Source organism: Euprymna scolopes, chromosome 32 (assembly GCF_053919585.1).
Source record: "Euprymna scolopes isolate OS-2025 chromosome 32, ASM5391958v1, whole genome shotgun sequence".
Classification (NCBI taxonomy): Eukaryota; Metazoa; Mollusca; class Cephalopoda; order Sepiida; family Sepiolidae; genus Euprymna; species Euprymna scolopes.
The window spans coordinates 90,237,493-90,250,478 of NC_136513.1; the positions used below are offsets into that span (position 1 = coordinate 90,237,493).

At 34.0% G+C, this 12,986-nt stretch overlaps 1 protein-coding gene and 1 pseudogene across 5 annotated transcripts in view; one reads left to right on the top strand and one right to left on the bottom strand.

The window, feature by feature from the left end:
- The window catches only part of LOC145256478 (F-box/LRR-repeat protein 5-like), a 248,024-nt gene extending 235,712 nt beyond the window's left edge, over nt 1-12,312 (top strand). For 2 of the 5 annotated variants that reach the window (XR_013863997.1, XR_013863999.1), the window contains 2 exons: nt 10,378-10,670; nt 11,863-12,312. Coding sequence is in view for 2 of the 5 variants with exons in the window: in XM_080115421.1 (XP_079971547.1) it covers nt 10,378-10,606 (229 nt within the window). In the remaining 3 variants the exon portion in view is untranslated. The remainder of the gene's footprint in view (nt 1-10,377; nt 10,671-11,862) is intronic. The other 3 variants (XR_013863998.1, XM_080115421.1, XM_080115422.1) reach the window with 3 other exon arrangements.
- LOC145256584 (U2 spliceosomal RNA) lies at nt 1,239-1,365 on the bottom strand (annotated as a pseudogene).
- Nucleotides 12,313-12,986: the final 674 nt, after the last annotated feature.

Below are 12,986 nucleotides of genomic sequence, written 5' to 3' on the forward strand. Positions count from 1 at the left end.
AAAAAATTCATTTCTTTTATTATTGGAAACTAGCAGGTTGTCCGACATTGCCCGGTCATAAAATACACTTAAATATGATATTTTCATCAACGCAGATTTCATATTTATTATTATATTATATTGGACCCAATATATATAGTAATGATTTAAAAAGTTGAAAAAAAATGACTTGTACACCACCACCAAGAATCGAAACCAAAACATTTAGCTTACAATTTTGACGTTAATGCTTGAGTTATGAAAACATGTTTGCTGCAAAGCTAAAAATTAAAACATGAATTAATAGCTATTGCATTACGCATGCATATTCGTAATGCCGTCGTTCAACCTTCACTTGGCAAATTTCAATTTTCAAACTTTTACACCAATTTTTCCCCGACTAAAACCCAAATATAAAGCTTTCCATAGGTTCGAATACCCTATATATTAAGTTTCATGTCTGTAGACCAAAAACTGACAGGAGTTTGGTAGGCAAAATTTTTTAAACAGAAATATATATACACATATATAAATATATATATAAATATAGAAAGAGGTCTGTGTTTACTACAAGCTTTTTATGCAAATATTATGCAAGTATAAATCATGTAGAATATCTGCATAGAATATAATTACACGTAATTGTTTACTGAAGATGATCATCCCATAAGAAAACCGAAAAAACTAATAGGGAATTAATTAAAATGAATGTTTAAAAGAATATGCAAATTAGCTAGATCTTTTGCAGATGAATGCAATTCCACGACCCATATATAACAAAGTTGTATTTTCTTTTTAAATAAATAGAAAAAAATGTTTTTAATGTGAATGTCAGTTACACAAAAACAAGGCCGATAGCCATTAGTCGCGTGCTCTCGTTTCTTGGCCTTTGGATCAAGATCAAAATGTAGTATCTGTTCTTCAGATGCTACACTTCAATTTCTTGTTCTCTGTTAGTGGAGGAGAAATCCTTTACGGCTGAGACAATTTTTATTTTTTGTTCATTTTCTCCACATTAAAAAACGACCCTGGTGTTTAACTCTGTCCCGTGGGGAGGCATTGTAAATAGGAACTAAAATGGGCTGAAATGACTTAAATAAATAAAAAGTAAATGACTTAGAATGATTTTAATGAATTTAAGGATGAATTGAATGACCTTAAGAATGACTTGAATGCTTAACAAATAACTGGAATCCTTCAAAAACAACTTGAATGATCTAGAGAATGACTTGAATGGCTTTGAGACTGACTGGTTGTAAAGTGGGTGATCATTTTACATTAAATTAATACAGAAAAGTGATCCCCCACTTTATATCACAATAAGTACAGCATGTAGTAAGAACAGATACTACACTTTGATCTTGGCCAAAAGGCCAAGAAAAGGGTATTTATTTGCTCCCCCACCGAGCAAATTAGGCACAAGGCTGATTTTTAATGTGAAGTGTGAAGGGGAAATGGGAACCAACTCCCCGGGGAGTAGGGGAGCTGGATAGTGACAATTGGTATGAAGGATTGCCCCTACATTGACCAAGGTCTTATATGTGGGGTTCACACCTTTCCATAATTTTTGAAAGTTTTTCCTGGATATTTTTACTTTTTCCATAAGTGCTCCGCAGGCCATATCAAAGGTTTTTGTGGGAATTTACATTAAAAAAACATTTTCCTGAATTTTTTTTACAAACACTTTTAGAATCAAAGACTTTAATGACCTGGATCTGGTCCGTGAGCTGTAATTTGGAGACAGACCCCTACCTTAGACCATTTAACTAATGAGACATACATTCAGAGAGAGCTGAACTTGTATGAATATCTCATCCCCCCCCCAAGCTTTGCGCTAAATCTTTATAGTTTTGCATGTTGTTACATCATGTTAGCAACATATGATGAATGTTTTTATGCTTATTTTTTGCTAGCATCGTGACCCAACGTAACCCAGGATTAAATGATGATCAACAAATGTTTCACAATCCCATATCTTCTATTTTTGTTATCAAAATCAGTAAAATCGTCCTTTTTTTTTTTTTTAAATCGATTTTTTTTTTTTTATGAGCTGTTTACATCAAGTGGCTTCATGCCTTACCCGGAGCGACACTCATATATAAAAAAACAATTTGTGTGGTAAAAACTTTATTTAAAAGTTTATAAAGAACTAGCAGGGAGCACCAATGTTATCCAGTCGTAAAATATGCTTAAATATATTTTAATTCATGCAGATTTTGTATTTATTATTACAGAGCCAATTCTTTATTGAGTATTTTATATATATATATATATATATATAAAAGCGAAAATGTGTGTATGTATGTTCGCTTTTTGTGTATGTCCAAGAAAGGCTTTTTTCAGAGAAGCGATCGGTCACCTAACAACTTTTTAAAACTTTTTATATCACATGTAAATCATAATATCTCCGAGTTAACAACGGAGCTCGCCTGTCTATTTAATTTGCTCGACTTCGGGAAGATAAATATTCAACAGTTTTCGCTCGCCGCATGTGGGTTAGGCCTTTTCCTATAATAAAAGCTACACTAATTCTTGCGTTATTTTTCCGGTTTCGATCGCCGGAAATGTCCGAAAGCAATCAGCTTTGATCAATGTGGAAATATTATTTCCTTATATCAGAAGACAATTGCTATTCAATCTCGACAAGTGAAGCTGTTTTCTCCCTACCCCCAACGTCCTGTGGAAAATAAAAAACAAAAAAGCATTCCTACACTAAATGAAATGCTACCCTGCAGTCAAAAGTTGACCTCATTAAGTCATTAAAACGTGCACCTGCTAATTTAAGTAATTAAATAAATTCAAACGTGTTTCTGTCAGTATGTCACATTGGCGCAATAGTTAACGTCGCACGTTTTTTGGGTTTTTTTTTTTCACACTTTAATTTCCAACTTTACCTCAAGGGTTCGGGTTCGATCCTCATATTTACCTACCAAAACATTTTTTTATTATTTTGAACCCCCCCCCCCGGAGTTTTGATTTACCCAAAACCACACACACCTCCAACCACCCGGGCAACGCCAGGTACCCCTCGTTAGTGTATGTATATATATATATATATATATATATATATATATATATATATATAGTACTAATTTCAAAAGTTTTTATTTTTTTTAAATGACTTGAGTGCTATCAGCTAGAATCGAAACCAAAACATTTAGCATCCAGCTGCGTTCCCTATTGTTTGAGCTATCGACAAATAGATAAGAAAGATTTTAAATTAAACCACTTCAAGCTTTGAATGAATTTTCACAGAAAGAAATAGAAATATATCAGCAAAGTAGTAATGAACTTTTTGCATTTCAACTTGCTGATATATTTCTGTACGCGTTATTCATCCATCCAAACAAAGATTTTAATCGTTATAAACCTCCTTGGTGTATGATTGCTGTTAATTTCAGTGTTATGTGACCAGTAGTTTAAGAGTTTATCGGTTAAATATTTTTTTTCACAAACGCACATACACACATTTACTGTTTTATTGATATAGATAAGTGAAATTATAACGAACAAGAGGGACAACACTACATGCTAAAGAGGGAGAGATTATGTTAAAACAAGAAATAGCATTTCCATTGCCAAGCGTATAGATTTAATGGCCGCTTCTTTACGAATGGATTCGTTAATGTTGCGTTAGTTCTAACTTCAAATCTGTCCAAATCTTGACACTAACCTCATGTCAAATCCGCAGTTGTGGAGAGATGGATAATTATCCATTCCTTCGGGGATTCGTGCATAAGTAGATGTAACCTACCTGCTGACATGCTTTGTTGAAGTTGTTTTACCGATCCTATTACCTGCGTTGGCAATCATTACACGGTAGACGGACCATCACCACCCACGTCCCCAGCCCGTGTTTCTATAATGGTTGTAGTTCTCCCTTGTCAATACGGAAGCTTTGAGCAGTCATAAATCCGAATCCTTTGAGAACTAAATGGAAAGTGGTATTTGTTTACTTTGACTTTGGAAAAATGGGGTTGGAGGGCTAAAAAAAAATAAGAATCTGTACATTTATTGGTGAAAATGCTATTTCATCAATTAAATAAATCTCAAACGTCTGTGTGTGTGTGTGTGTTTGTATGTCTGCTAAAAACTTTTGTTATGCACAATATATGTGTGTATATATATATATATATATAAAATAAAATTGTGTGTATGTCTGTCCAACCATCTTTTCTCAAGTCCATACTCATTGTACGCTATGGCATGAAGATTGTTTCTTGCAAAATTAAATCAGGACTGAAAATATCCACCGCCATTGTAGTATTGATCAATCAAAAAACTCTGAAGATAGTACGCAAAATTCAAACAGACGTTTTGACGAACACAGTATTAAATATAACTCTTACTCCCCTTTAATGCAAACCAATGGAATTTGGAAGCAGATTTTCTTTTTTCAAAGAAATTAAATCAAAATACAATTCTTGTAAAATAAAGAAGAAAAACAGCCTGTTATTCCCCAAAATTGGCTAAATAGAATTAAATATATATTTTATATTAAAAAATCTGTTAATCTATATAAATAAAACAGATGTGTGTCTAATGTGAAAATATTTAACCGATAAACGCTTACACTACTGGTCACATAACACTGAAATTAACAGGACATTGCGATCGTACATCAAGAATGGTTTATAACGTATAAAATCTTTGTTTGGATGGATGAATGACGTGTACAGAAATTTATCAGCAAGTTGAAATGCAAAATGTTCGACTTGCCGACATATTTCCATCATGTTTGTACATGTGCAAATTGATTCGTAGCTTGAAGTCGTTTAATTTTTAATTGTTCTTATCTGTCTGCCAATAGCTCAAATGGTAGAGAATGCAGCTGGAGCACTGAATGTATTGGTTTCGATTCTAGCTGATGGCACCCAAATCATATTTTTTTTTAAACTTTTGATATCAGTACTACATATTAGGTACAATGTAATATGCAATGGAGAATTGACTCTGTAATAATAAATACGAAATCTGTATGAATTAAAATTTATTTAAGCATATTTTATAATTGGGCAAGGCTTGGCACTTTCGTCACATATACACACACAAATGAACAGTAGCCGGCTAGCTCTGTATTATATACTAGCGAGGGGTACCCGGCGTTGCCCAGGTGTTTTTCGGGGTATGTGAAAAAAAAAAGGTGCCCGTGAAAAAAAAAACGAAGCCTTCACGACGCGCAGTTGGAAAATAGTAAAGTGTTTAAAAAAAAAACAGGTGCGCGTTTTTGATTGACGTGACGGCGATAGGTATACAGCAGTTACGATTTTGTGCGGGACAGTTTTGAATGAGGTGAATAAATCGGTTTGTTTGTTTTTAAAAACCCGCTCCCTGTTTATTAGGAGGAGCGAAATGAAAGCTACTGTCTGACATGACGAAGTCGACATTGAACAAACGTTACTTAGCTCTCTTGAGACAACTGGCGTTTGGCCTGTGATTAGAGTCGAGTTTCGCTTTTTTTTATACCGAAAACCGAATGTAACGCGTGCCGATGCGGGAAATGTGGAATAATTAACGTTTGAAAGTCAATAAAATTAAATAGACAGGCGAGCTCCGTGGATAACTCTGAGATATTACAATTTATAGATGATATAAAAAGTTTTAAGAAGTTGTGAACCGAGCAAGCGCTTCTCTGAAAGAAGCCTTTTGTGGACATCGAGGAAAAGCGTACATACATACACACATACATTTTCGCTTTTATATATATATATATAAGATTTGTATCTGGTGGGTGCGTATCAATTCTGGATGATGTAAAATATCTCAACTAAATTATTCGTCCCCCAACAAAAGGAGGGTGAACCTGTAAATTCATCCTTGTCCGTTCATCTGTCTACATTTTTCACAATGACTACCTCTTAAAATTTTTTTAAATTTTGCACAAACGTTAAACATGATATGAGTAAAAAAAATAACAGATGACCCTCCCCCTTCCCCGCCAGGGGTGCCTTTCGGGTTTAAATGGCTACAACTGACACTTTTGTGCATATAAAAAAAAAAAAAATTGATGCCTTGGATTTTTCTAAAACTTTCTGAAAAGTTGTAACTAACTGGTTTCTATATAATTTTGTTTGTCTATATTTCGTGATAACTCTTGAGTGTGCCCCAGAGGCTTTTTTAGGGCTAATAAAACCACTCCATTTTTGGGACTATTTTACCATATTTGTCCAAAATTTTCTGTATGTCTATTTAGCAGTTTTGCATGGTGCTGAACTAAAATTTAAATATGTTAAGGCCTTGGGGATTTTGAGGGCTAAATGGGGGTGGGGAGGGATCAAATGATGGACTTAGTCATTTTTTTTTTTTTTTGCATGGTGCAGAACTCAAATTTACATATGTTAAGGCCTAAAACTGCACCGTTTGTTCATTTTCACCAGGATTTGATGTCCCCTGGGGACTTTGGGGGCTAAATGGGGAGTGGGAGGAGGGCAAATGCTGAACTTAGTCATTTTTTTAATGCCTCGTTCACTGTGCACTCACAGGGGACCATACATGCTTAACTTGTATTTTATTGTTTTTATTTAGATTATTGTCTTTGCTATTTATTTGGCTTTTATTTTTTTACTAGCAAGAATACCCAGCGTTTCCCAGAGTGCAGAGAGGTGTAAAAAAAACGTGGTAGTAGGCAGGCAGGCTCAAACCCCTAAAGAGGAAAAGAAAGTATAAAAAACAACCTAACATCTAAGCTGATGTGTCCATCGCAAAACCAGAAGTCGCGAGCGTTCGAATTAAGGGTTGTCAATCCAACGGAGACAATGACTCGCAAAGATGTTGATGCAAAAACCGACCCCTCCTTGTAAAAACTGACCCAGTTGAGGGTGAAGGAATTAATGTTTTGGGCAAATCTTTGGATATTTGTCATTCGGGAAGCAGAGTTTCGTAATGATACCAATTTCGCCAGGATCTGTCACGCGTATCAAAAGTTTTTGGCAGACATACAAACACACACATACTGCCTTCTGTATATTAGACTAGCTTGGGTGCCCGGCGTTGCCCAGGTGCTTGGAGCTGTGTGTTGAGCAAAAAAAAAAAAAAAGTAGTAGTAGGCAGGCAAGCTTGAACCCGGAACGCGAAGGAGGAAAAGAATGTGAAGAAAAAAACGTGACTTCTTTGCTGTTGTATCCATCGCCAAACCAAAAGTGACGAATGTTTAAATTAAGGCTAGTCAGTCAGAAAAGAGAGGATGACTTTCAAAAATATCGGCGAATAAAGCGACCCCTCCCTGTAGAAAAGTGCCCAATGAAGGAATTGATGTTTATAGCCAATTTTTCGATATTTGTCTTCCGAAGGATTTAGCTTCAAAATGATACCGATTTTATGAAAATCCGTCACCTCTGTCAAAATTTTTAGGCAGATGTACAAACATACATACATACATACATACAGTTAAACAGACAGGTGAGATTTATATTATAGATTATAGATTAGCATGGGTGCCCGGCGTCACCTGGGTGTTTGTTGGTGGGTGAAAAAAAAAGTGATAATAGGCAGGGAGGCTCAAACCCGTGATGCAAAAGCAGAATTGAAAGTGAAAGAAAACCTGACATCTTACCGCTACGTTATGATGCAACAGGAAGTGCAAAGCATTCAAATTTAGTGATGTCAATCAAAAAGTTGACTTGCAGAAATGAATAGTTAAGTGAATGAGTTCACGCAGGTGCAGAAATGAACGTCTGGCTGTAGGCCAGTTAAGCTTTCTGACGTTTTATTTGTTTGTTTCCCTACGATGTTGGGGAAAACCAGCTCTCACAAAAAAGGGGGAACTCTGGCAGTGTCCAAATGAATAGCAATTGTCTGATATGAAGGGTTTCCCCCCACATTGATCAAAGCTAATTGACTTTTGGACGTCCCAAAGAAGGCCGGCAAATGAGTTTGCTTCGATTAGTTTTTCTTTACTTATACAAAAAAGACAAACAGACACGCAAATGGACAGAATAGAAGGAATTTTTTTTTAAATCGATCACAATAAATGTAGACGAATCGTAGATATTATAATCTAGGAAGTGTAAGGAAACTTTTAAATAAATGTAACCTCATCGAGAACCCCCACGAAGAAAAGCCTTTCTTGGACATACAAAAACATGCGCAGCTGTTTTACCTTTTCTATATATATAGACTAGCGGGGAGTACCCGGCGTTGCTTGGGTGGAGGATATTGGTACAAGGACGAAGTGATGTTAAGAATCGCTTCCACATGGTTGAGATAATAAAAAACAAAGATAGCGACAGAGTTGGGTAATTAGCCTTCCTCGCAAACCAAAACGTGATGAGATGACAACAACTATGGAAGGCAGTTATTGCTGAGGATGCAGTTAAGACTCAGCATTCCTATCTCGTCACAGTTAGCCACTAGACACAGGCCAGAGGAACAGTTAACCGAAACGTGGTGAGACAACATCAACTATGAAGATAAGGATAACAGTCCGCAAACGAATAAATAAATATACAAATTACTCCTCTCAAAGGATTCCAATGATGAAAATAATGTACGATACCAATGTTCAAAAATGTTAGCAAACAATTGATTAGTTCTAAAGCATGTGGCGAATCTCTGTAGAGCATATAAATAAGTCAAGTAAACCAATGCGAGAAAGCAACACTTTACTTTATTATGGTGATTTAAAAAAAAAAATATTTATAACATTATCTAAATATATGATAGATACTCCTGTTGATTTCGACGTATGAGGTCTGCCACAACAAGTAAGTTGTTCGGAAATCCACACAGGTGATTTGTTTATAGTGGTGAAGGCTTTGTGCAGAACCAAACACATTATTTTGTACAACTGCTGATCTCAGTCAGTGCAATGACTGCCACAAGACAGAATAAACAGTAGACATCAGGTTTTATGTCAGTTGTCCTTCTTTCAGATGCAAGTCTTAACGAAGATTGAGGGTGCACTTCGGGTTAGTGAATTAAATGTGTTCCCAGATACTAACCTGGGAATTTTTACATCCCAGTGTGGTACATACAGCGTCTAGCATTCCCAAATGGTCACCCATCTGGTAATAGCTAGGCTCATCGTTGCTTAACTTTCGTGATCTGGTGAAGGGTGCATCTCTCCTAGTGGATTAAACATGCCTCCAGATACCAACCTGAGATTTTCTACGTCCTTGCGCGGTACATACAGCGTCTAGCATTCCCAAATCGTAACCTATCTGGTAATAGCTAGGCTCATCGTTGCTTAACTTTCGTGATCTGGTAAAAACCGGTGTGTCAACGTGATTGTGTAGTATATAGCAAACAGTTAAAAATTAAGGGGGGGAAAAAAAAAAAAAAGTAGTTGTAATGAAAAACAGCTATTGTATAATTTTAATGAAAAAACTTATGCAGTTTACTGTACTGAAATAATAGCGTTATTATTTAGAAAGTCATTCTTACCAGGAAGAGGAAGCTTTTTAACTATTCCCGTACTTTCACCTAACAATTTAACAAACAAAAGGTACTGTTTGCCCATTATCAGCAATTTCATTGGTTAAGCATAATTTCAATGAAAAAAGTTACTTGTGCCATTTACGGACCATACTTTAATAATTTTATTATTTAGAAAGCCATTCTTATCAGAGGAGAAGCTTTTTAAGTGTTCTATACTTTCACTTCTGCCAATTGTTGTTGGCTGAAATTTCATTAGCTAATCGTTTCAACACCATCCATTGGTTTATGTAACCTGCCTGGAATATGCTGACAATAACGCTGCTTGTATTCCATATTCCGCTCTGACTGATGGAAATGAATGTTTTTTTTTTTTTGGGGGGGGGGTTTACATAGGCATCACCACATTATCAAGGCCAAGAGGCCACTCAAGGATAAGGGTTAAAGAGTGTACAGTAGAAATTGGACTATGTAGTAATCATTAGTAATGAAAATTTGGTAAATTTGATAACTTATATGGAACGGCTCATCAAGAACTTATTTACGTTAGACTTGAACACAACCATATTGTAGTCAGCCGGAAAGCAGGAAAACGGAAGACAATTCCACAGGCATGCAGTTCTAAGAAAGAAGCTTTGTTCATGGAATCTACGTTTAGGTTTAGGCACAGATAAAGAGTGGGGGGAATTATTGATAGTGTTTACAGCTAGACGAGTGTTTCTTGTGAAAGTTTGGCGAGGGGGGACCATAGATTGAAGCTCAGTCGAACACTTTCCATGAAAATAACGATACATCAGAGACAAACTCGCAACATCTCTTCTGTGAGATAGAGGTTGCAAGGAGGAGAAAAGGACATCTCCTACGAGGCTACGAAGTCTATTTTGAACTCAATCAAGGCAGAACAAGTCCTTTCTAGCAGCTCCTGCCCAGATGTGGCAACAGTTTCTGCTAATAATTAATTCTGAAAAAAAAAATGTCTCTTGCTTCGACCAATGCATTCAAACATTTCTCTTTCTTTATTTCTAGATCGCTGTCCCGTTTCGGTGGCCTACCTCACCTGGCTTATCTTGATCTCTCAGGTTGCATGAAAATTAGCGGAGCCGGTATCCAACAGCTTGTTGAGAGATGTCCCAATCTGGAACACACGTTTCTCTTCTACTGTGATAACATCTCTGATGACCCATACGAGTGCACAGCCAGCGGATGTCAGAATCTGCAATGCACGAGGCGCGTGTGTTGCCGGTCCGGGGAATAATCACCATGATGTAAAAAATACTTTTTTTAAAAAATAATATTGCCCAAAATTATTATTATTAAAGGTATTCTGATTATTATTACATTTTTTATGTTTAAACTATTATGTATAAAGCTATTATTATGGTTTTTTGGTTAATTATTATTATTAAAAGTATCCTTTTTTTATTATCTTTTGTGTTAAAACTATTATTATTATTATTATTATTATTATTATTAAAGGTATTCTGATTATTATTACATTTTTTATGTTTAAACTATTATGTATAAAGCTATTATTATGGTTTTTTTGGTTAATCATTATTATTAAAAGTATCCTTTTTTATTATCTTTTGTGTTAAAATTATTATTATTATTATTATTATTATTATTAAAGATATTATTATTATATTAGTTATTATTATCTTTTTTGTTAAAATTATTATTAGTAAAGGTATTATCTTTTTTGTTAAAACTATTATTATTAAAGGTATTATTATTATTATTAGTTATTACCTTTTTTGTTAAAATTATTATTATTATTAAAGGTATTCTTATTATTAGTTATTATTACCATCTTTTGTTAAAATTATTATTACTAAAGGTGTTATCTTTTTTGTTAAAACTATTATTATTATTAAAGGTATTCTTATTATTAGTTATTATTACCATCTTTTGTTAAAATTATTATTACTAAAGGTGTTATCTTTTTTGTTAAAACTATTATTATTATTAAAGGTATTCTTATTATTAGTTATTATTACCATCTTTTGTTAAAATTATTATTACTAAAGGTATCCTTCTTATTATTTCGATTTTTAGTTAAAATTTATTATTAAAGGAATTCTTTTCTTTTTCTCTGGTGCTACCGGATCAGACTATCTGAAGATATTGGCTTCCTGAGACAAAACCTAACAGTATTCCTATATGAATGTTTTACCGGTTGTTAACAATATATCAATTATTTTAGTAGTCAGTATTCTTATATGAATGATTGTCTAACTGATCAGTATTCCTATATGACTGTTTTACCAGTCAGTGTCCTATATGAATGATTGCCTTACCTGCCAGTTACAATATATGAATGTAATTGAACCTTATTGTTTTGAATCCGTATTAATATTTTTTAATTCTCTGAGAAATTGTTGTTCATTCATATTTTTTAATTAAACTATCATTTTGCTGATTCGCATTTCCTGCCAGGTATTTTTTTTTTTTTTTTTTTTTACGTGATTCTATTTAAAACGGTTGGTTGTAATCAAAATTTTATCTTTGTAGGTGGATCTTCAACACTCATTCCTGGATTCTTTGTTTTTGTTTTAGGAGGAGATGTGTGTCAGAGGCTTGGAGTCTTTCTAAACCCTCCACCATTTTTCTGCCTCTTCATACCAATCAGCATTCCTCCAGCAACCAATACAACAACCTGTCTACATACTCCTTTCCTATGAACACTGACGCAACAAATACACATGCCCTATATATATATATATATATATATATATATATATATATATATATATATATACATATATATATATATATACACATATATATATATATATATATACACATACCCCGCAGCTTTAGAAGCCAACCCAATAAACGCAATCTTGTTTTGAGGAAATTGCCTGAAAGACACAAAAGAACTAACGGACGTCTGCAAGGATTTCACTTAATTTTTTTTCTCATTTTTGCTGTCTTTAAATAAAACAACATTGGTTTGATTCAGACGTTTTGTTTTTCTTCTTTTTTCTTCTTTTTTTTTCTTTTTTTCTTTTGTTTTTCTTTTGTTTTTCTTTTTTTTCTTTTGTTTTTCTTTTTTTTCTTTTGTTTTTCTTTTTTTTTTTTTGTTTTTTCTTTTTTATTTTCTTTTTTTTTTTTCTAGAATTTTTTTTACAATTTGCATTTGGCTGTTCTGCACATCTATTGTTTTTCATTGCAACCTTTCTCACACTAACATGATGCTGCTAGTCTCAGTCTTTTTTTTATACATACTGTTATGGCATGAGTTTTAATCTAATCTGTTCTCTGCTTCCTTTGTTCCAGCTTATCTAACTCGTTGGTCTAGTGGTCTTCATCAATTTGTTGTTTTAATACCTCATTGTAATACAGCTTCCTAATCCAGTAGCTTTTTTTTTTCAATTACTGCAAGATTGTGGAACTCTCTTCCTGCTTTTTGTTTTGGTCTTTTCAAGACTAAGCTCAATAGGCATCTTTTATTTTTGTTAGTTCCTTATATCAAGTGGTTTCACACCTTGTCTCAAGCGATTTCCATAAAAAAAAATCATATTCATAAACTTACTCTAAATCCATGTGAATAAATGCAAAAGTTTTTTACGTTTATCAAAACGATATATATCAAAACAGTTTAGCCATATTTAATTCAATGTATATCAAAAGAA